At 40.2% G+C, this 24,256-nt stretch overlaps 1 protein-coding gene across 1 annotated transcript; it reads right to left on the bottom strand.

Annotated features, from left to right (window-relative positions):
• Nucleotides 1-17,768: 17,768 nt before the first annotated feature.
• On the bottom strand, nucleotides 17,769-23,734 carry lrrc32 (leucine rich repeat containing 32). The gene is made up of 3 exons (XM_067397268.1): nucleotides 23,305-23,734; nucleotides 22,203-22,293; nucleotides 17,769-20,527 (listed from the first exon to the last, which is right to left on the bottom strand). The coding sequence occupies exons 2-3, from the start codon at nucleotides 22,287-22,289 to the stop codon at nucleotides 18,620-18,622; spliced, it is 1,995 nt and encodes a 664-aa protein (XP_067253369.1). The 5' UTR covers nucleotides 22,290-22,293; nucleotides 23,305-23,734; the 3' UTR covers nucleotides 17,769-18,619.
• Nucleotides 23,735-24,256: the final 522 nt, after the last annotated feature.

Raw genomic sequence — 24,256 nt, 5'->3', positions numbered from 1 at the left:
TTGTTTGTTCCGGGCGTCTCCATGTGACCTGGATCGCTGAGGCGTCGTTCACGGCGAGGACGAGAACAGAAGCATTAATGAGGAACGAGATCGCTGGACTGATGAACCGTACAAACACTGACGGCCAATCACAATCCGTCCTGCATTTAAAGCGGCAGACGACAAAACGGAGAATGAACAGAATGACATCATCTGATGTAGTTATGTAACCACCATTTCTGATAATGCATTTGTATTAAATCATAAATCCAGAAATATTAAAGAGCACAACACTGAATTTCTGGACAAATTGTAAAACGATTAGTAATCAATGTAGTTTTTGACTTTTTATTATTGTTAAAATCTGACCCAGAAAAATAAAAGTGGAAAACACGGAATTTGGGAAAAATAAATGTGTATTTATTTAATAAACTGTTGTTAAATTGTATACGTTTCTCGTTTTCAGTTAATTACACATGCTTTTTGATTACTAACATTTAATTTATTAATTAAATCTGATATAATTATCATTCTTGAGCCAATCAGAGCTCACATTAATCAAATCATTTGCATTATTAAATATTTAAAGAGTTAATTCTAATTAAATGATCATAATAATAATGACATCAGTTTTACTGTTTGTAGTTAACTAAAATAAATGTTACTTAAAATAAAATAAAATTAAGTATTTTGTTTAATCTAGTTGCATTTCTCATTTTTAATATAGTTCAATTTGACTAAACTTAAAATGAAATCCAAATGAATAATAGACATTTTTATAAATAAATAAATAATGCAAATGACAAACAAACTAAACACTAAAACTAAAATTATATATAGATATTATGAGTATTGCTCATGTTTAATAGCAGCTGTAGATTAATGACAGTAAAGATAATATTATTCTAATAGAATCTGAACACTGAATATTTAATGTGCTTTAATTGGTGATGACGTCATCAGCACAAGTTCCCCTCTGACCTCATGTGTGTGTGTGTGTGTGTGTGTTTAAGGCCTATAAATAAGGCCTTTAATTATGTTTAATGCAAATAGCGTCTGGGATCCACCAGATGGAGGACTTTCAGTTTCATCTTCAGCTGATCTGACACTCGGAAAACCCCTGAAGATGACCTTCATCGGCCTTTAGAGAGCTGCTAATTATAGCTGGCGTCTGAAGGGGAAGCGCAGAGTTTGAAGAAGTCGTAAAGGTGACAATCTTCCAGCGGCGTCTGATAAGGACTGATGCGGGACCCGTCCCGAGTCACATTGAGACAAACGCTCGAGCTGCGCTCAATAAACATCATTCTGAAAGCAGAAGGAAACGCCCCTGAACGAGTTCAAGCAGGTTCGGCTCGTGAAGGAGTCTGATCAGATCCATGTGTGTCCATCGCCGCTCTTAGAGAGTGTGTGAATGATTCCCTCGTCCAGCTGGAGTCCGTCTCGCGCCTGTTTGCTTTGGACGCTCTGAGTTTGTGTATTTATGTTCCTCCTGAAAGAACCTCCACACGATCTGAGATGCGCATCTGCGCTGATATTTGCCCTTCGGCTGTCCTGAGGAAATAAAACAGCTGTGAGTTTGTTTCCTTGCTGCACTGGAGAAAAAAATCAGTTTTGCTTGTAGATTTTAAAGACAAAAATATGTTCCAACAGTGTTTTTTTTTCTCCCATTAAAGGATTAGTTCACTTCAGAATGATAATTTACTCTCCTCAAGTTCATCCAAGATGTTTCTTTCTTCAGTGGGAAAGAAATGAAGGAAAACATTCCAGGATGTTTCTCCATATAGTGGACTTCACTGGGGTTCAACGGGTTGAAGGTCCAAATGTCAGTTTCAAAGAGCTCTACATGATCCCAGACGAGGAATAAGAGTCTTATCTAGAGAAACCATCGGACATTTTCTAAAAAAAAAATATTATTATATACTTTTTAAGCACAAATGCTCGCCTTCCACTGCTGTGATGCTCCACGCATGACGTAATCATGTTGGAAAGGTCACAGAAGTACCGATCCAGTGTTTACAAAGCGAACATCAAAGACAAAGTCAAAAAAAGGTAAAACATTGATGTCTGAAGATTTTGAAGTTTGAGTTTTTGACCTTTCCAGCATGATTACGTGATGCGTGGAGCATCTCAGAGCAGTGCAAGACGAGCATTTGTGTCTAAAAATCATAATTTTTATTGAAAGATTTTACAGTGATGGAAACCATCTTGAATTGTTCACACATCATATTATATAATCTGCATTTATAACACAGAACTGCACAGATCTTATCAAGCCCTCTTAAGATGGGTCTAGCGACTGTTTAAATCAAACGTGAACTTCTGGAGTAGAAGAACTGAGATGTGAACATCAGTGCGTTCGGCATCTGTAATCTGGTTTTCAGCAGAATCCACACTGAATGCGGTGTCACTCCTGTTGAGCCGTGACCGTGAGCTGGACCGTCACAGACAGGTGCGTGTCTTCATTCATTCATTCATTCATTCATTCCTTCATTCCTTCTCTGTACTTCCTCCCACTGTCACTCGTCTCTTGTTTCGTTTGCAGCTGCGAGATCACGTCATTCAGTCGGATCGTGCCGTCCGGACGCAGTGTACGGCTCCGCAACGCTCCGGTGTCGAAGTATCTTTTCTGTCTTTACTAAATATTATAATGAATTACAATGAATAAGTGAGCAGCAGAGATCCGAAAGCCTTCAGAATAACAAGCAAGAGTGATTATAAAATGAGCGTTCTTCTGCATAAATACAGTTACTGTTTGAGAAAACTTTATTATTTATGTTGCTAAAATGACCAGTGGTCACACACACTCTGGTGGTTCCATGAAGATATATATATGAACTCTGTGTAAAAATTAATTTATAGCCTCCATAAAATACCCATCAGCCCCTCGAGCTCTCAGCTTCTGCTTCATCTCATGACACTGAGGAAACTGATGTCACATGATGTCCCCGTTACTAAAGATGGTACATGACATTTTATCACTTGTGCAAATATGGTCAGAAAAGGCCTCAATATTCTCATGTTATTGAAGATGAATTTAGACGTGTGACTCATTCGGTTCATCTGATGGAACGAATCATTCTGAGAGTAAAACTCACTGTAAGGTGTGTGTGTGTGTGTGTGTGTGTGTGTGTGTGTGTGTGTGTGTGTGTGTGTGTGTGTGTGTGTGTGTGTGTGTGGTCATGGTATCCCCTGTTATCAGGACCAAACGTCCCCACAAATATAGTAATACCAGTAAATTTTGACCTTTGTGGGGACATTTTTAATTCCCCATGAGGAAACACGCATAGAAATCAGATTGTTGTTGTTATTGTTGTTGAAAATGTGAAAATGCAGAATGTTTTCTGTGAGTAGGGGTAGTGTAGGGCGATAGAATGTACAGTATAAAAACCATTACGCCTATGGAGAGTCCCTACAAAGATAGCGAACCAGACGTGTGTGTGATGATGATGTGGGATGTTTCAGACAGTCTGTGAATGTCAGATATGAGCGGCTCGTTCCACAGAAACTATCATCTTTCCTCCAAAAGTACCAGAATGTGCCCTTGAGGAACTAGTGTGCACTGAAGGGCCCTCAAAATAACATCTGAAGATGAGACGAGGCAGACTGGCTGACAGCAGAGACTCGGCCTTTAGCGCCCGACTCGCATGCGGACGGGTTCGAGTCCGTTTGGAGCGGGCAGGTTCGGAAATTTTGATGTCAGTTTAATGTTTTACATCTTTATTTTTTGTTTTTTAAGCATTTTATTTTAAATCACCATGAAATCTAAATTGACCTCTTGTATTTTTATAGATTATTGCAGAGTTTATTAAACTTGTTAAATTCATGTTCTGGTAATCTTGAATCAGAATATCTTCTCTTCTCTGATGATGAGGGCGGGGCAACCTGTCACTCACATGAGATCCACCAATAGCAAACCACAACCATCCAATCAATTCCACACAGACTAAATCAAGCCCCGCCCAACATTTCTTCTTGTTTGAGAAGCGATTCACTCGGATATACGACACAATAGAGAAGAAAAGACACGTGCAACTTCAGTTTAATGCTGAATTTAAAGGGTTAGTTCACCCTCATGTCGCTCCACACCCATAAGACCTTCGTTTATCTTAAGAACACAAATTAAGATATTTTTGATGAAATCCTGCATAGCCAGCAATGACATTTCCTCTCTCAAGATCCATTAATGTACTAAAGACATATTTAAATCAGTTCATGTGAGTACAGTGGTTCAATATTAATGTTATAAAGCCACGAGAATATTTTTGGAGCAACAAAATAACGACTTCTATAGTGATGGCGGATTTCAAAACACTGCTTCAGGAAGCTTCGGAGCGTTATGAATCAGTGTGTCGAATCAGCGGTTCGGAGCGCCAAAGTCACGTGATTTCAGCAGTTTGACACGCGATCCGAATCATGATTCGACACAAAAAAGATTCATAACGCTCTGAAGCTTCCTGAAGCAGTGTTTTGAAATCGGCCATCACTATATAAGTCGTTATTTTGCTTTTTTTGGCGCACCAAAAATATTCTCATGGCTTTATAATATTAATATTGAACCACTGTACTCACATGAACTGATTTAAATATGTTTTTAGTACATCAATGGATCTTGAGAGAGGAAATGTCATTGCTGGCTATGCAGAAGCCATCGGATTTCATCAAAAATATCTTAATTTGTGTTCTGAAGATGAACGAAGGTCTTACGGGTGTGGAACGACATGAGGGAGAGTAATTAATGACAGAATTCTCATTTTCCCCAGATGTTTTGGGGTTGAGAGCCGCTGATGTTGTGTCTGTAGGGTGTAAAGTTGTATTGTGACGCTCTCGGTGTGTCCAATGGAAACCCTGAGAAATCCCACAGAACCAGCAGAAGCATCAGTCTGATTCAGCAGAGATCATGTGTTTCATTCGTTCAGACTAAACGGAGACGTGAGTGTGTTCGGTGTTTATATCAACAGACTCTTCTCTGTGTCAAACACACTGTATTTATAGAGCTCGTCTCGAGCTGAACTGCTGGAGCGATTCTGTCTGGAATCTTGTTGTTGGTCTGATGTCAGAAATATGCAGTGTGTGTGTTTGTGTGTGAGGGAGGAAACCCTGAGACCACACACACGTGTGTGTGTTATTCGTCAGAGATCAAAGCTGAGATTCCTCTCTAATGCGGGACATGTGCTGCGATGAAAGTGTCTGTGGGTTTGAGGATCATCAGGACTCGCGATGTTTGTAATTGCGGAGAGAAACTTTACATCTTTTAATGGCTGTATAATGTGTGTGTTTTATTGTCCGTGTGTCGAGCGGCTTTATGATTTGTTTGTTTGTGTGAAGAACATCAGAACATTGAAACCAGCTGATGGTTTTCCTCCAGATGTTGTTTTATGGTTTGTTTCTCATTACGGAAGCTTCAGAAGAACCATGAAGATTCATGGCCAAAACATGAAGCACTTTCACACTGATGTCAGCCAGCAAAGATCCGACAAATGGTTTAATTAATCACATAACTAGTCCTGCGGCGGCCGAGTGATTCTCTCAGACTCATTAGACGAACCCGAACCTAACTCCACACAGAACATCTCAGCAGTTACCGTTATTCATTTAGCAGACGCTTTATCCAAAATGATGTACAAATGAGGAACAACCTTAGTAACCACAGCAAGACCCTGACAACCACATAGCAACTCCCTGGTAACGGTAACAAAAACCTGGCAATCAAGTCTAATTTCCTTAATTTATACAGTCGATTATACAATACGGATTGTTTCAAAGCAGCTTTACTGTAATAAACAGGAAAATTCAGTGATGCAAACAGAATTCTGCTGTAAAGCAGCTCTGAAAATAAGACGTGTCATTGTTCTGCTGATTTCAGTTCAGTGCTGATTCAGCTCGGTTCAAAAACTGGGTAAAGTTCATCAGTTATGAAATCAGTTCAGTTGAACTATAAAGTAGCTCTGGAGAAAACTGATGTCATCGTCAGCTCAGTTCAGTTCTCATCCAATAGTGTCAGTGCAGTCAGGTCAATAATAACCTTATTGCAATACCTTGGTAACCATAGCAAAACCCTGGCAACCATAGTAACACTCTGGCAACCAGGTAGCAAATCCCTGGTAACCATAGCAAAATCCTGGCAACCATAGTAACACCCTGGCAACCAGGGAGCAAATCCCTGGTAACCATAGCAAAATCCTGGCAACCATAGTAACACCCTGGCAACCAGGGAGCAAATCCCTGGTAACCATAGCAAAATCCTGGCAACCATAGTAACACCCTGGTAACCAGGGAGCAAATCCCTGGCAACCATAGTAACACCCTGGTAACCAGGGAGCAAATCCCTGGTAACCATAGCAAAATCCTGGCAACCATAGTAACACCCTGGTAACCAGGGAGCAAATCCCTGGTAACCATAGCAAAATCCTGGCAACCATAGTAACACCCTGGCAACCAGGGAGCAAATCCCTGGCAACCATAGTAACACCCTGGTAACCAGGGAGCAAATCCCTGGCAACCATATTAACACCCTGGTAACCAGGGAGCAAATCCCTGGCAACCATATTAACACCCTGGTAACCAGGGAGCAAATCCCTGGTAACCACAGCAAAACCCTGGTAACCATAGTAACACCCTGGCAACCAGGGAGCAAATCCCTGGTAACCATAGAAAAACCCTGGCAACCATAGTAACACCCTGGTAACCATAGCAAAATCCTGGCAACCATAGTAACACCCTGGCAACCAGGGAGCAAATCCCTGGTAACCACATCAAAACCCTGGCAACCATAGTAACACCCTGGCAACCAGGGAGCAAATCCCTGGTAACCATAGTAACACCCTGCTAACCAGGTAGGAAATCGTTGGTAACCATAGTAACACCCTGGTAACCAGAGCATCATCCTGGCAACCACATTGCAGCACCCTGGCACAATAGCAACTCCCAGGAAAACATATAGCAAATCCCTGGTAACCATAGCAACACCCCGGTAACCCCACAGCGCTCCAGTTATGAATGTTAGGTTTCTTTAGAAGGTTAACCGTGAACACTGTGATGTTTTCAGGAGTGGAGGAGATTCAGATCAGAGAGAGTTGTCAGAGATATCTCCACTTTCCTCACGGACAGACGGGAGGAGCAGCAGATGCAGCCGGTGAGGTCAGAGGTCATGCGCTGCTTTATCATAGAGATATCACAGGACTGTTTTAATACTGTCAGGAAGGGGAAAGTGGTTAATCCATGACCTGTCTGACCTCCAGAAAGTGAGACTTTACTCACAAAGAGCCGTTCAGTGTGACTCAGTCCAGCTCATGAAGCCCAGCGTCTGTTTACAATTTACTGACTGCAGGAACTTCCTGTGCCTCCCTCTCTCTCTCTCTCTCGCTCGCGCTCACGACACGCATGACGGCTCCTTCCTGTGTGGAACATGCTTGAGGACCTCGTTAAACCTAAAGGGATGGCAATTTAATTTCTTCGTTTTGTTTGATTTACATCTCCACTAAATATTATATACTTTGTGATTCTTGAACAACAGATTCAGATATATCAGGGTTATTCCTCACTCGGTTAACATGACTGTATCTAAATGTGAATCTTTAAACCTATTTCTATAATCATCATGTTCTCTGGCTTTATACTGAGTTCGGTCTGTTGTACTTTATTGAAATTCAATTAGAAGTCTCTTCTGGGAGCTTCAGCAGCCGTGTGTTCTCAGAGATGAGCCGCGTTTCTTCTCCTGACACTGAATTAACATCCATATATGGGAATGAGTGCGTTTGGGAGGAGATGAGGCCACTATCAGTTATTCCCACATGTGTAATTAAACTCCGTTCGTCTCTCTCGTCTCACTCATCAGGGACTGAAAGTCATGAGAAACTGGCAGATCGACAGAAAACCTTTTGTTGTCGCTTCACAACATGTGAGGGAATGTGAGCGAATTACAGTAAACACACTCCGCTTTCACTCGTTCACGCTGACGTAACACACTCTCTGCCTTTAAAACGCCCTGAAACTGAGCGCCGGTCACTGGGTTAGTGAAGGTTAGTTAATGAAGACCAGCTGTTCAAACACAGCACATAAATTCCAGAACAAATATCTGAACAATGTCCATAAAACAAGATATATTTACTTGAGAACCAAAATGATACAAGAATTTATGTCGTAATTTCAGAGGAATTTGACAGCTTTATGATGTTTTTGCCTAAAACAAGTATTTTTTTCTTCTTGTTTTTTAACATGGCCTTTATACAAGATGTAATATCAGTCTCTGGTGTCTCCAGAATGTGTGTGTGAAGTTTCAGCTCAAAATCCCCCACAGATCATTTATTATAGCTTGTCAAATTTGCCCCTATTTGGGTGTGAGCAAAAACACGCCGTTTTTGTGTGTGTCCCTTTAAATGCAAATGAGCTGCTGCTCCAGAATAGGGCGGAGCTTTAACAGCTCAACAACAACAAAGCTGGAGAATCTCACGCAGCCAAAATGAGGAAAGTGTTCAGCCTTACATTGTTCAAACCGGAGTCGACACTGATGGAGAGACTCAGGAAGAAGTTACAACTTTTAGACGTTTCTGAATGGTTAGTGGATAAATTGATGTAGTTGCTGTGGAGTTGATTCAACTCATCCACTAGCATGTGCCGTCATGTTCATCTTTTGTGTTGAATTGATCCTCGTTTGTGAAGCAGTCCGGAGTAAAATGACGGCATGACAACAACACTCGACTACAACAACTCTTCCTCTTCTCTAAAGCAGCCCAACATGGCCCCGCCCCCTTTGTTGTGTGTTCTCGGGGGCGGGGTTTATGTAAATTTTAGGGTTTGTGATGTCACAAATCTGGGAAGAAGCTCGTACCAGCCATTTGTTGTGATTTCTTTAAAAGAAAATATCTCTCTTTGTGTTGAACTTTGAGTGTCGTAACTTCACAGATGTTGTTTATGATCAAACAGCAACATTACACACTAACTAAAGTTAAAAAAGTCAAATCATAATCAACCACCCCACCCATAAAATTGACAAAACTCTGATTTCTCTGAAATCAACATGTAAATTCTTCTGACGTTTTGCTTCTCAAATGGAAATGTCTTGTTTTAAGGATGAATAGATGAATGTGTAGGAAAACGAGACAAAAATAACTAAGAACATGATGTTTTGGAGGGTGGAGCTCGTCATGAGTGGAGACATAAATGAAAGTCTGCTAATTGACACCAGTTGTGCTGCTGGAGCCGTTTTCAGTTACACACACACACACACACACACACACACACACACACACACACACACACACACATGTGCCCCTGTTGTGGAACGAAGGTTTGACTGATAATGTGATGAAAGTCATGAGAAAGTCCCTCACTATCAAACACTTCTGGAGAATTTTTAGCTGATGAAGAAAATCCAGACGCTGTGGAAAGAAACTGGCAATTCAGATCGAAAAAGTCGGAAGCAAACCCTAAGCGGAAATTGAGTTTAATGTGATGGAAAACTGTCATTATAAGAGTTTGAACAGAAGCTGAAATTCAAGTCATTACAGACTGATTCAAAGCAGCTTCACAGCAATAAACTGAATAAATGATGCAAACTTCATCAGAAATTAGACAAATTCAGCTGTAAAGCAGCTCTAAGTCATTATCTGATAGATCAATAATATCACTAAATATTAACTGTCTTTTGGGGGAACTCCAGTTTTAGTGTTTGTGTGTTTCAGTTCATGTGTGATTTATCTCTTTTCTGGTCTGTTTTCTTTCTCTTTCCAGGAACTTTTAGTGTTTCTCCAGGGAGCAGGTAACGGGAAAAGCTAAAACCTGGAGCGGATGTTCCTGAAATTGAACTCCAAAGTACAGTAAAACCCGAGGTACTTTCTGAAGCGCACCTGAGATTTATTACTTTGACTTAATTGAAAGGGAAAACAAGAATATTTGGCAGATGTTTGTTCTTGTTTCTTCTTCTCTTCTCTACTCCAGCAAATGTATCTTGATTTAAGAATATTTGTTCTGAAAAACACTGAGAAAGAACTTCATTTTTTCCAGTGTGGCTCCTTAAAAACACTTGATAATCAAAAACAAACACACACAGCGACAACAAACAGGTCTGAGAGCGGGCGCTGGGCTCATGTAAGCGGGTCGGGTTCAGTTACGGCTCTTTGTTCATGTTTACAGAATGGCAGTTTCAGGGCTGCGGGGTGAAGCAGACGCACAAAGCAGTGAAATTCTGGAACGCCGCCGTGAGGAGCGTCTCTGATGCGTCTGTGCGTGAAGCGCGACTATGAAAGACTCTCGCTCTTTTCATTCTTCTTTAATTATCAGGCTCGAATATCCGCTGGTCTGCTTACAGAGTTTCCTTTAGCATGACAAAGCGTGATGAACACTGAATGTGCTCCTGTCATCCGTGTTGAGTTATGAGGACGTGTGTGTGTGTGTGTGTGATCCAGACAGTGATCAGGACGGGACAGTCATACACATTTCCGATGGACAAACAAAAACAAGTGGAATGATTTGTTTACGCCCCCTGAGATTGTCCCGTCTGGAGATGTTTGATTAGTTTCCGTCTCCGTCTGTTTCCATCTGTTGCTAATTTCAGTCAGAATTCCTTTGATTTCACTCCAGCTCTTTGATGCACAGATGAACTAATGCTGATGTCATTATGTGTGTGTGTGTGTGTGTGTGTGTGTGTGTGTGTGTGCTTTTTACAAGTCGAAATCTCATAATCATGGTAAAGCCGCACCAGAACTCTATGTGATTCCTCAGGCGATTCAGATCTATTGGCGATTCCGGCATTTTACGTGCTTCACTTTCTCCCAGTTATAGTAATATGAGTCTGATATATACACCGATCAGGCATGACCACCTTCCTAAACTAAGAGTTAATAAGATAATTAAGCAATTAATAATGCTGTGACTGAAGTCAGTTCTTGTTTCTCTTTTCTTCAGTGATTCTGCTTGTTAACAGGAGGCGTTCATCACTAATGCACATTCATCACTTAACTGCTCAATGATCTCATTAACTTTAACACTGCTTTTGTGTTATTTTAACACTATTTAGAGAGGGATCATATGTACTCTGAGCAGATCTGATTTAACTCTGGAGATTTTACTGTGTGCCAAAACAGCGCTGACCCGTCGACTCCTGTAGACCCCTGAAGGTGTGCATCTGTAGATGTTAGCAGCAGATCCTTTAAGTTCTGTAAGTTGTGAGGTGGATCCTCCATGGATCGGACTTGTTTGTTCAGCACATCCCACAGATGCTCCATTGGATTGAGATCTGGGGAATTTGGAGGTCAAGTCAACACCTCAAACTCGTTGTTGTGCTCCTCAACTCCCTGAGGTCTGAAAACGCGCCGGCGCGTTTTGCAGGGTTTTTTTCACATTGCAGCAAAACAGACTTAAAATACTCTGCATTTTTTGTCATCGAGACATAAGTAATATATCAATTGAAACTATAGAATGTCTTCTTTTTTTTGTGTACACTCAGAGTAAAAACACAATGTTGTGCTTTTTGTAAAATAAAGAAAACTAACATGATGCGTGATCTCTCCTCTCCCTCTGAACGAAATCCAATCTGATAGTTCTCAGAAAATGAACTGTAACTTAGTGAATACTAATGACAAAAAAATTGACACTTATGTCTAAAAAAACGTTAAGATGTCAGGTTTTAAATCGTGCAAGTCAAATCGAAAACAAACATTCTGTGTTTATGTAATCTGTATGAAAAGAGAGCCATGTCAGAAGTCTGTGATTCAGCTCATTATCCGCTAATGCGGCCACGCCCACGGAGCCAGCGCTATTCAGACGCAAATTCAGAGTCAATACATGCATTCATCATCTCAATCGTGTATTTATTGTCTTGAAAAGTGTTCATTTGGATGTTAAAGCCATGGTTAGCGATCTCTAGAAGACATGCCGTTAGTTCCTGGTTCCTTTTCTTCTTTATATTATGAATTTGTGGCCTAAAGGTGTACAGAGCGCCCTCCGGCTGCAAGAATGAATTAAAAACGCAGTATCCAGCACTCATAGTGATGACAATAAATATTACTTCTCAGTATAGAAAATTGACAAATATATAAGAATCCATCAATATTTCTCCAAATGTGCATGCTTTTAAGCTAAAAGCCTATATGAAATGCCATAGAGGTAACATAACTGTTCAGACACTTTGCATCACAGAAATACATTATATTTTAAAGAATATAATAGAATACCATTATTTTAAATTGTAATAATATTTCACAGTATTGCTGTTTATGATGAGCTGAGACATGATTACAGAGGGTTTTTCACAGCCTACCTGACTGAAAGGCCTCATTAATATGCAAGTCATTTCAGGTCATTATTATGTGATTCTTTTGTCTTCTCAGGTGAGAATGGCCCATTATTCATGATGATTCACGCCTCCACGCATACTGTGTTTCTTGACAAAAAGTGTCTTACAAAAACTAAGTCAATATATTGTTTTATATGAAGGAGTAGGAAGGATAATTTTTACATAATTTTGAAGCAAAAACTCTAGTCTACAACCTCCAATAACCAGAAGTCTTGTAAACACAGATTTAACACTAGAAGTCCCAGAGATTTGTAACCCTCCTTTAGCCAAGTGGATGCTAACTGGCTAGTCTTTTGGCTATCATTAGCATCAATTCATGTGTAAATATGGTCATTACCTGAGCAATCTGCAGGGGGGTTGGGGGTGTGTGTGTGAATGGTTGCTGGTGGCTTGTATGTATGTGTGGGGGAGGGAGGGCTGCTAAAAGCAGAGAACTTGATTGACCATGGGCTGGTTTCAGAAAGGAGGTTAAGTGAAAACTCTGAGTATGTTAACCCTGATTTGAGGGAGTGCAAGTGATGTTTAAAAAGTTAACTCATTCATTCACACTGCAAAAATGCTTTTCATACTAAGTATTTTTTATCCTATTTCAAGTAAATTTAAAAAAAAATCTTAAATCAAGATGGATTTTCTATATGAGACAATTATATATGATATTTAGTCTTGTTTCCTGGGGGGATCTAAATTAAGTGCATTTTACTTAAGTAAAATGATCAATATCTGCCAGTGTGGTAATAAAAATCTTAATGCAAACTGAAAGTGTTGGAGTGTCTACCCAGGTGAAAAAAAAGTGCAGTAAAATACACTTTATTTTAGTACACTTTTACACTTCCATAATGTACAGTGCTCTATTTCCGTGCACTTATTTTGTACTTAATATACTAAAAGCTCTTCGTTAGTACTTCTTAAGATAATCTTAAGAACATCTAAGTGTACTCAACTGTGCTATTTTGAGACACCATGAATTTGAACTAAAATGTGCTTTTAACATCTCTGTATAGAAAAATGTATTTAGTTACCACTTGTAGTACACTTGAACCCATCTTTCAAACACTTTTAAAAATGAACTTATGATGTATTTCAAATATAAGAATAATATATAATGAAAATATAAAAAATGTATTTATAATATATTGCCAGGCAGTGCCAGGATTGTGAGTGATTGCTGGAATGTACTCACTCACTTTTTAATATTATTTGTAAATATGTGTACAAATGGTTGGTTTCTTTATTTTATTTTGTACTATTTTTATCAATAGATCTCAGCAACAAAGGAAAAAAAAAACATGTGTGTTGATTTCTCCCTAAGTTTCCTTGAAGTGGCTCAGCATGGCCCCACATTGTTTACATAACAAAAGCAACTGTTCACAGCTGATTAAGGATATTAGCCTAAAGGCTTCCAGCCCATCGGCTGTCCTGCGGGTTTTATAGGTAGAAAAGCCAAATGGCTGCTCTCTGGGACTTCTAGTGTTAATATACTTTTTTTGGCCTTATTTCAGTGACTTAAGTTTTTGTTTTTTCAATAACCACGCATAAACATTATTCCTTCAAAAACACAAACATGTACATACATGTTCCTCACATATTATTGTAGCCTAGTTTGTGTTGAATACAGAGTAATGACACTTTTGTCATTTATATGTTTATGAACAACTGAAAAAAGCACAAATGTCAGAGCATGTCAAATCTTCTCCAGGCCCCAAATCAGCCTCAGACTCCAGAGGGTTAAACCATTCCTCAACCATTTTTGTGCATTATCCTGCTGAAAGAGCCACAGCCTCCAGGGAATACCGTTTCCATGAAAGGCTGTACATGGTCTGAACAATGCTTAGGTAGGTGGTACGTGTCACAGTAACATCCACATGGACCCAAGGTTTCCCAGCAGTACATAGCCCAAAGCATCACACTGCCTCCGCCGGCTCGCCTTCTTCCCATAGTGCATCCTGGTGCCACGTGTTCCCAGGTAAGAGACGCACACGCACCCGGCCATCCACGTGTTTCATCAGACCAAACCACCATGCGCCATCTTTCATAGGGCAGAAGTTGTGCAGAACTGGTTTAAGGGGAAAAATCCCTCAAATGAGTTCTTTCCTCATTCCTGACAGGGGCGGTTCTGATCGACACAGATGCTTCATTGAAGCGGTGAGGAAACACACATGATGATGATGATGATGATGATGATGATGATGAAGACTGCTATTGTTTCAGAGATTCCACAGAGACAAAGACGCTCTTCAATCACATGACACTTTTCTCATCTCTGGTAATTACAGGTTCATGTAAAAACAAGAATGTCCTGCACATCATAACGGCAGGATTTACAGTAATTATATAAATAACTCTGCTGCTATTATAAATGCATAATTGCCCCTCTGCGGCTCGTACACAAACAGAACCTGATACAGAGAAACACATGATCGTTCAGCGCGGTCACGTCAGGGGAATCACGCTGTCTTGATCTCGCAGACAAGCGGCTCATTGTACTGCTAAAACGTACAGAAACGTTCAAAAATCTGTGATGACCTCACGATGACGTCATCACACGACCGTATCAGTGAAGCTGACCCTTGGGGTCACGGTGAGGAGGAAGACGGATTGTTCCCGATTGTTCGTGCCGCAGCTTTATTGAAGGATGAGCAGGTTAAAATTATATTAAAAAAGCCACAGCAAAGCGCTGTTAGTCATTCCACACATGAAGAGGCGTTTACACAGAAAACACCGTTCAGCTGTGAGGTCAGAGACATTTATAATGTTACAAAAGAGTCGGTTTCTTTTGAACTTTCTATTCATCAAAGAATCCTGAACAAATAAAATGTATCACGGTTTCCACAAAAATATGAGCAGTTTTCAACATTGATAATAATCATAAATGTTTCTTGAGCATCAAATCATCATATCAGAATGATTTCTGAAGGATCATGTGACACTGAAGACTGGAGTAATGATGCTGAAAATCACAGGAATAAATTACACTTTACTATATATTCACATAGAAACCAGCTGATTTACACTGGAATAATATTTCATATTTTTGACCAAATAAATGCAGGTTTGGTGAGCAGAAGAGACTCTTTTAAGTTACCTTAAATTTTTGAATTCATTGAAATTAAAAATTTAAGTCGATGAAGGCGATTGGTATAATCAGTGGTGTAATGTAAGGAAGTAATAATACTTAGTTACAGTACTTAAGTATTTTTTGGGAGAATCTTTACTTGTCTTTTACTCCACTACATTTCCTAAATAAAATGTATACTTTTACTCTGATACATTTTCCCAAAGCATTTTCGTTACTTGCTACAAAATAAAGTCGGAAGAACACAGACTTCAAGTGCCGCACAACCGCGGTTGATTTCATTTTACGGGTTGCGTCCGTTGCGGGAGCGGCTGAGATTATACAGTACGAGAGCGACCTCTAGAGGCGAAATAAAAACTATTACTGATGCCTCGTAGAGTTTGTTTTGACACTTGACGTGAGGCTGCGCGATGTACAGAGCGGGACACTTCAAAAACGGACAATAGAACGGTGTGTTACACAGTGTACATGTTTTCTTATCATTATAAAGTGATTAGTTAGATTCTGCATTAGTGGAGAACAGCAGTATGTTTTGAGGATGCTAACATTAGTACCTGAAGTGTCACGATTGTTTCCATTCATTTGCATCAGTTTAAATGCATTTGTTCGCTGTTATGCATTCATTATCCAGCGAAGTTTCATATTTAAACTGTATTATCATCATGCAGCGACAGAAACATAAATCAGAAATGTATTCAATTTGTTCTTTTTATCGGCACTGTAACACATATTTTGATTAGATCATTATCAAGTTTTCTAAAAATAGAGGCAAATAATGTGTGAAAGTGTACATGTAATAGACCCATGCTCTGCCTTTGTGTGTAAAGATGGTAAGTTTTAAGCATGACTGTTATGAAATGAAACACTTTACAATAAGAGTCCGTTTGTACATTAAAAGGTTAATAAAGTATTGTTAATTTCAACATTTACATTTTATCATTTTAAAGTCGTCTCTTACATTAGTTATGGTGCACTATGAATTAGCATGAACGATCAATGTATAATTAATATTAGTATTTTTTATATTTAAAAATTACAATAAACATTTAGCCATTTTTTAATTCAAAGAAACATTTAAGAGAGTTAACTGAATATAATCATGCTGCTCAAACTGTGTATAGACCAACTTTTAATTATATTTTTTGCTCATTTTGTATTTTACATTTACTTGTACTTTTACTTTCAATACTTAAGTACGAAAAGTATTTTTTTGATATTAAATGTACTTAAGTACAAAAAATATCACATACTTTAAAACTTCTACTCAAGTAACATTCTAAACAGTGACTTTAACTTCTACAACAGTCATTTTCTGGTAAGATATCTATACTTTTACTCAAGTATGGACCTCACTGAGCCATCAGATTTCATCAAAAATATCTTTTGCTTTCCTAAGATTATTGAAGGTGTGGAACGACATGAGGGTGAGTAATACATTTTTGTGTGAACTAAACCTTTAACAGAAACTCAAAATATTATGTTATATGAACCACATTAGTTATTTAAGTTGATATGACAAAAGAAATAATGTTGTGATAACAAATCATGAAAATAATATATATATATATATATATATATATATATATATATATATATATATATATATATATATATATATATATATATAGTTGAACCCCTTTTAGAGCTGAAAACCGAGGGAAACCGCAGTCAAACAAACAGCAGCGGGTCTTTGGGAACTTGGTGTTCCATGTTTGTGTGCGGCTCATTTCCTGTAGCGCTACTTCCTGTTTGAACAGGCCTGATGGCATTGTGTGCTGGAGTCCCTCTGCCAGCCGACGCCGTATTCCTCTAATTAGAATGTATTCATTGTTCTAATTATTGATCATTCATGCAGCATTAATGAGCTCATTTATCTAAAACACATAAACATTCTTAAATCTAGACATTTACTTGAGCAGCAAAATGACTGAAGATATTAAGAATGTAAAATAATTAAAAATTAAGTGAGTGCATAATTTAAAAAAAAACGTTATTTCTCTGACCCCGTTAGCACAAACGTGCTCATGTTTTAAGCACAAACTTCATCGTAATCATTTTTAACCAGACTTCATATCTGCATCACACACAGGGATTTCCTCTCTACCAGTAAATCTCTTCATTTAAGAATGTTTAGATATTTCTACTGGAAAACAACAGAAATATTGAGGAAGAACATCATGTTTGTGGTCCACACCACATGTGAGATTCTTAAAACAATGACTAAATAAAAATTTGACTGTTGTCTAATATTGTTAAGTAGTTTGCACAACCTAAAAGTGATGTCAGCGGAAAAGCCATTTCCTTTTTAGGCTGAACATGCAAACTACTTTGGTATTAATGATGTGTATCATGACGACGACAACGATGACGTCAACCTAATATGGTAATGTTGAGGAACAAACCGCAGACGACACGTAACAGAGACCTTTTATTTAGGAAAATACTCCATAAATAGATTTACACAGTAGTTCATTATACAAACATTGTGGTAATAGTTCCTTCATATAGTAGTGGCGGCTCATACATGACGTGTGTGTGACTGCTGCGGGTTTGGTCATGTCATGTGTAGCTGGAAAGCAGAAGGGGGCGTGACGCCGGCGGCCGTGACTCAAACCGATAGGAGGAAGCTCCTTTCATTGCCGTGCCAATAATATCTGCGGCGATGATGTGACAGGGATTTCCTGTCTATCTTTATCCAACACCTGACATAAACACCAGGGTCAAACTTATTCCTGCACCAGGCTGGAAATATCTAAAAAAAGACCAAACAGGTTTGTGTTCAGAGCTAAACTTGTCAAACACTAGTTTGAATGAATAAATCATCAACGCCAGGATAGGAAACTGAGCTCAACAACAGGAAAGCGGCGCTCGGCTGCAGGTGTCCCAGTAAAAACACTTCCTCTGTATGATGAAATTCCTCCGGCTAATGCACAACACTACACTCCTACAATCATGTTTTGCATTCGAGTGGTCAGAGTCGGTTTTGCAGTGTACAAACATTTCACAGGTACGTTTCACTCCAATAGTCACAAATCACAGTCAGTAAAGTGCATGCAATATACATCAGAAAGTGTAGTGTTACTGCCCAGGATCTCCTGTAGAAATGCTAGATAGTTCGCGCAGCTTGAGGGACGTGGTTTTGAACGCAAGAGTTTCATGCATTTGTGATGGCGATCAGGCTGATTTCACCCACGCATCACATACTGAAACCCCGTGTCATGCATGCGGCACCACAGTCAGGTGAGAGCGCTTTGGTTTCTTTTCCTTCTTTAGATTCACGCTTTGATGCCTCTGTTGAATCCGTGCCTCTTTGAGTGACAGTGTTTTAATGTGACCATCAACACCAGCGCCAGTCCCAGCGCCAGCACCACGATCACGCTTATCCACAACACTTTCCCGTCCGCCGGCTCGCAGTGCTCCGCCTGCACCGAGCTCACGCCGATCTCCACGCTCTCCGAGTCTCTGGTGATCCAGCAGGTGGCGCTGGCCATGTCCGGCACGTAGAGTCTGTTCTGCTGGAGCAGCGTGAGGAGGTGCGTGTTTCGGCAGCAGCTCAGCGGGTTTGAGCCCACGTATAAAGTTCGGAGCGTTTTCTGCAGAGCGATGACGGCGTCGGATGCGAGCGTTACCAAACTGTTGTTCTGCAGGTTCAAGGACTCCACGGAGGAATCTCCGCTCCACAGAGAGACGCCCGTGAGCCGGTTCGCCGACAGATCCAAGGACTTCAGGTTCTGGAAGAGGCTGAAGTCGACGGATAGGGATTGCAGCTGGTTTCCTTTTAGGGAAAGATGGCAGAGAGACGACTCCAGACCTGAGAGGGATGACGGGACGACGTCCACGCCGGGATTCTGGGAGAGATCGAGGATGAGCAGCGGGCTGCCTTGGAACGACTCCGGCGGAAGCGACAACAGCCCGTTCTCCGAGAGGTACAGATACCTCAGGGTTGGGATAGAGGAGAGTTGGACGCAGCCGCCAGTTGGACCTTCCCGAGGAGAACAAATCCTGAGCTGGTTCTGCTGAAGGTGAAGACTCCGGATGCTGGGGAGCTTCGCGAAACTGTCGGCGTCTAAAGTCTGGAGGGCGTTGCCCTCCAAGTGAAGAACCTCCAACGCGGCCAGCGCGTTCCCTCCGAAGGAAAGGTTCTGGAGGTTGTTGGAGCTGATGTCCAGAGTCTTCAAAGAGTTCAGACCCTCCACGCTGAAGCTCTCTAAACAGTTATTACTGACGTTTAGGCTCTCCAGAGCCATCATACTGCTGAAGAACGAGGACGGAAGAGCTTTGAGCTGGTTGTAGCTCAAGTCCAAGTAGAGCAAGCTGGGAAGATCCTGGTGCCTCTGATTGGCGCAAAGGGAAAGGGGTTTGTCGTGATCGGTCAACAGATACCCGCCATCCTTCAGGATCTCCAGCTCTTCTAATGGACCCGAGCAGTTTACGCTCCTCAAGAGGTTTCTGGACAAGTCCAGGTATATGAGTTTGTTCCTCTGGGGGAGGACGGGGAAGTAGAGGATTTTGTTTTCCCTCAGGTCCAAATACAGAAGCTCAAACTCCTGATCCGACTCGTCGGCTTGGAAGTTCGTCAAGCTGTTTTTGCTCAGGTTCAGCGTTTTGAGCTGAACGAGGTTAAAGTCTGTGATGCACGAAATGGAGTTCATGGACAAGTCGAGTTCGGAGAGTCCCGTCAAGGACTCGAACGCGCCTTCTTCGATCTCTATGATGACGTTGTTGTGTAGGTCGATGTTTGTTAGAGCCTGAGATCCGTTGAACGTGTGTCTGCCTATTTTAGTGATGCTGTTCCCATCCAAGGAGAGGTTGGCAAGTACCGGGGCGTCGCTCAGGAAGTAATCGCTCATATCCGTAAACAGGCCGTTTCCTGACAAATCCAGTCGCCGCACGGACGTGAGCGGGCCCACGTGTGTTTTCAGAGCTGCGTAAAGATCCAGTGAGTTTTCCGACAGATCCAGCACCTCCAGAAGGCTCATGTCTTGGAAGAGTCCCGGCTGGATGAACTGGATCTTGTTGCCGTGAAGGTCCAGATGCCGGATGCTGGAGTAGGACGCCGGAAGCTCTTGCTCCGTGAGGTTCTGCAGGAGGTTCTGAGACAGGTCGAGCCGGCGGATGACGGCCGGAAGTTGCGTCGGGATCCGTCTGAAGTTCAGACTGCTGCAGTCGACGTCATCCTGGAGCTGAGAGTGACAAGAGAGGATGCTATTAGTCAATGTTACTCCACCACAAGTTAGCGTGCATTACTCATGACATCATAGGACAGTTTCCTGGAATATTTCAACACAATGGACCAGTTTTTAGCATGACATATGACTGAACGCAGACACACTATCTGTGCTCCATCTACAAGCCGTTAGCCGAGGACACAGTTTTAGGATTTTCCCTCGTCTCTGACTCTAACTCTATATTTCTGCCAGAGAGCATGGAGACATAATGGAGCGCTGATGTGTTTCGTCCTACACAGCTTCCTCACTGATGTCCAATCACACAGTTTCCTGCTCCGAACACAGTCATCCTGAACTCACTAACCTGGTATGATCAGTTCACCATATAAGATGGAAGTCTTGGATTTTTCTCCCTAATATGAGTCATTTTGTCTTTGCTGACAGCTCATGAGTGCACACATATATTTAATACAATAGAGCCTGAGTAAACAAGCGAGTCACTAGTTGTCATGTAGAGCTATAAAATGATTTAATGAGAATGTTAACGTTCTTAAATCAAGATACATTCACTGGAGAAGAAAAATGACTGAAGATATTAATGAAAAATGCGTGAAAATGAAGTGAGTTTGAGCTTGAAACCAATGTGGTCAGAAAAGTAATCTTATTATTAATCTTATTTTTCTGACCACATCAGCAGATATTTGATCTTGTTTTAAGCACGAACTCACTTCATTTCGATGCATTTTTCAGAATGCAAGACTAGTTGTTTAATTCAAAGGGTCAGATCACCCAAAAATGAAATTATCTTCAGAACACAAATTAAGACATTCGTTTTGTCTTTTATCCTCAATAGACGGCAATATAATCAACACATTCAAAGTCCAGAAAGGTACTAAAGACATCGTTAAAACAGTCATGTGACTGCAGTGGATCAACCTTAATGTTACGAAGAGACGAGAATACTTTTTGTGCGCAAAAACAAAACAAAAATAACCACTTGATTCAACAAATTGTTACGCTATTTTCGTTGCAGCGTTTCCAGGTTCTACATCCGAACGCTGGCTCATTATTGGCCGACGCCTGATCACGTTATCAGCTGACGCATGCATGCAATAATGAGTCGGCGTTCGGACATTAACATGGAAAAGCAGCACTGCGCCAACAGCGTAACAGTTGTTGAAATAAAGATTGTTGAATAAAGTGGTTATTTTTGTTTTGTTTTTGCGCACAAAAAGTATTCTCGTCTCTTCGTAACATTAAGGTTGATCCACTGCAGTCACATGACTGTTTTAACTTTGTTTTTACTACTTTCTGGACTTTGAATGTAGTAATTTAATTTATTGATGATAAAAAAAAGTCGTATTTCATCAAAAATATCTTAATTTGTGTTCTGAAGATGAATGAAGGTCATACGGATGTGGAACGACATGAGGGAGAGTAATTAATGACAGAAATTTCATTTTTGGGTGAACTAACCCTTTAAGTATGTTTCAATCAAGTAAATTCAATCAATTTGAGATCTCACTAGTGTTTTTCTGTCCTACAGATCAAGCCTCATACAGCAACTGATCAATACCTTTGCATAGAAAATCCTCAGTAATCAGTTCAGCCAGAGATACTGAAACCGATGCACTGAACACAGTCTGTTTATAATTCACAACTACTCAGTCATGGAGACACAGAAACTCACCAGTCGACAGGGCGAAGCTTCTGCCAGGAGTCTGAACGGCGAGACCTGATGGACCACGAGCATCAGAATCCAGAGACGCGACCCCATGATGCTGCACAGACACAGATGAAGCAGTGAATGAGGACAGACGGCCATGACATCACACTGAGACACGTCACGTCACAGCTTCTGTTTTTAACTCCTATGATGTCCAATGAAGTGGAAACCTTTTCATGTCAACAGATGTGTCACTGTCTCAAACATGATCTAGTTTCTGCACATTATTTGAGTTGAACAGAAACGCCCACGTGTTGAGAACAGCAGAAATATTAAAGGTTAATCACCGTTTCCACATTGAGTGTTAAATATATCAGAGGATGATGATGTTTCAGAACAGTGATTACTCATCCTGCACAAATCAATGACGAGACACACCGCAAGATCAGAAAACATCCGAAACATTAGTCTGATTCTCGAGACGTTTCACAGCGATGAACAGAATCAGTGATGTGAATTTATCAGTTATGATTTAGATATTCTGTGTCATTCAGATCAATTCATTTCAATAACTGTGAAAAGTTGATCAATTATGAAACAAGTTCAATTTCAGCCATAAAGTGGCTCCACACTGCAAAAAAATCATGTTCTTACTCAAATATCTAAACATTCTTAAATCAAGATGCATTTACTGGCAAAATATTAAGTTTTGTTTTCATGAAAAATGCATTAAAATGAAGTGAGTTTGTGCTTAAAACAAGATCAAATATCTGCCAATGTGGTCAGAAAATATCAACTCAAAAGAAAAGCAAGATTATTTTTCTGACTCCACTTGTTTGTTTTGTTTTAAGCACAAACTCACTTCATTGTAATGCATTTTTCATTAATATCTTCAGTCATTTTGCTTCTCTAGTGAATGTATCTTGATTTAAGAACGTTTATGATCTAAAACAAGACAGAAACTCAGAGGAAGAACATCATGTTTTGCAGTGTAATGTCATTATTCACTTCAATAACTGTGTAAAGTTCAATCATGAAAGAGCAGCTCTAGTGTGGTTAGGTGTGTCACCTCAGTAGTGTGTGTCAGTAGTGTGTATATCAGTAGTGTGTCTCAGTAGTGTGTTACCTCAGTAGTGTGCTTGTCCAGTGCTGTTCTCTGCTGCTGTCAGTCTCATGCTGCTCTCCTCAGTGTCTCCTCATCCTGTGAGAATATCCTGCAAATACTCTTTGTTTTTTCCTTTGAGCCTGGTTAGGATTGGACAGATCTGACCTCTCCTCCCTCTCTGTCCCTCTCTCTCTCGCTCTCTCTGTTCCTAAAACACTTTGGTTCCTTACGTAAATTCGTAGTAAATCAGCATGCACTCATACGAACACTTTCCACAACCTCCTCATTATCGTGTAATCGGTTAGTCAGTCTGTGTTTGTTTGCTTAATATGTTTTTAGGATGAATGGGTGTGCCGTTTATTTCAGTTTTCCTTTCTAATTTGTGTTTTGCATAATGAAAGAAGCTAGTTTTGTCTCATATCTGATGAAGTTTGCATCACTGATTCTGTTATTTTCGTTTTTATCTAAAGAAACGATCTGACAAAAAATACTGTAGTGTTTTTGAACTAGTAAATTGTAGTATACTGTATATAGTATTTACAACAAATAAACTGTAATAAATATTGTAGTATACGTTTATTTTACTACAGTAAACTAGTATAATATACCCTATAGTTGTCGAAAACCTAGTACAGTATTGGGTAAAGTAATTTGGTTATATTACTATTATGTTACCACAGCAAAGTAATTCACTATAGTATGGTTCAAAAACACTATAGTATTTTTTCACCTGTGTATGAAGCGCTGTAGAAATCATAAAAGTACCGAATATCACGTTAACAGCGTTTAAAATAAACCGTGTAATTAAAATAAATCGCTTCGTCTGTTTGTGTTGTATACATGGCCGTCTGTTCCCGCCGCATCTTCAGGGATTCCCGCCCTGACTCCCGCGGGAAAACTCGTGCTCTTTCCTCAGGCGCTTTACTTTTGGTTTTTATTTCCGTTTTTCCCGTTTAGTTGGTCTTCTGTCGAG

This window comes from Chanodichthys erythropterus, chromosome 10 (genome assembly GCF_024489055.1).
Source record: "Chanodichthys erythropterus isolate Z2021 chromosome 10, ASM2448905v1, whole genome shotgun sequence".
NCBI classification, from domain to species: Eukaryota; Metazoa; Chordata; class Actinopteri; order Cypriniformes; family Xenocyprididae; genus Chanodichthys; species Chanodichthys erythropterus.
The sequence above is the reverse complement of the archived record's forward strand: the minus strand, read 5'-3'. Positions and strand labels throughout refer to the sequence as shown.

What these genes read in the sequence shown, in the direction of transcription:
- lrrc32 (XM_067397268.1), bottom strand. Translation starts at nt 22,289, where the DNA reads ATGGGGTCGCGTCTCTGGATTCTGATGCTCGTGGTCCATCAGGTCTCG. An exon ending in AAGCTTCGCCCTGTCGACTG is followed by an intron (nt 20,528 to 22,202) that starts GTGAGTTTCTGT and finishes TGTCACTCTCAG; the next exon opens with CTCCAGGATGACGTCGACTG.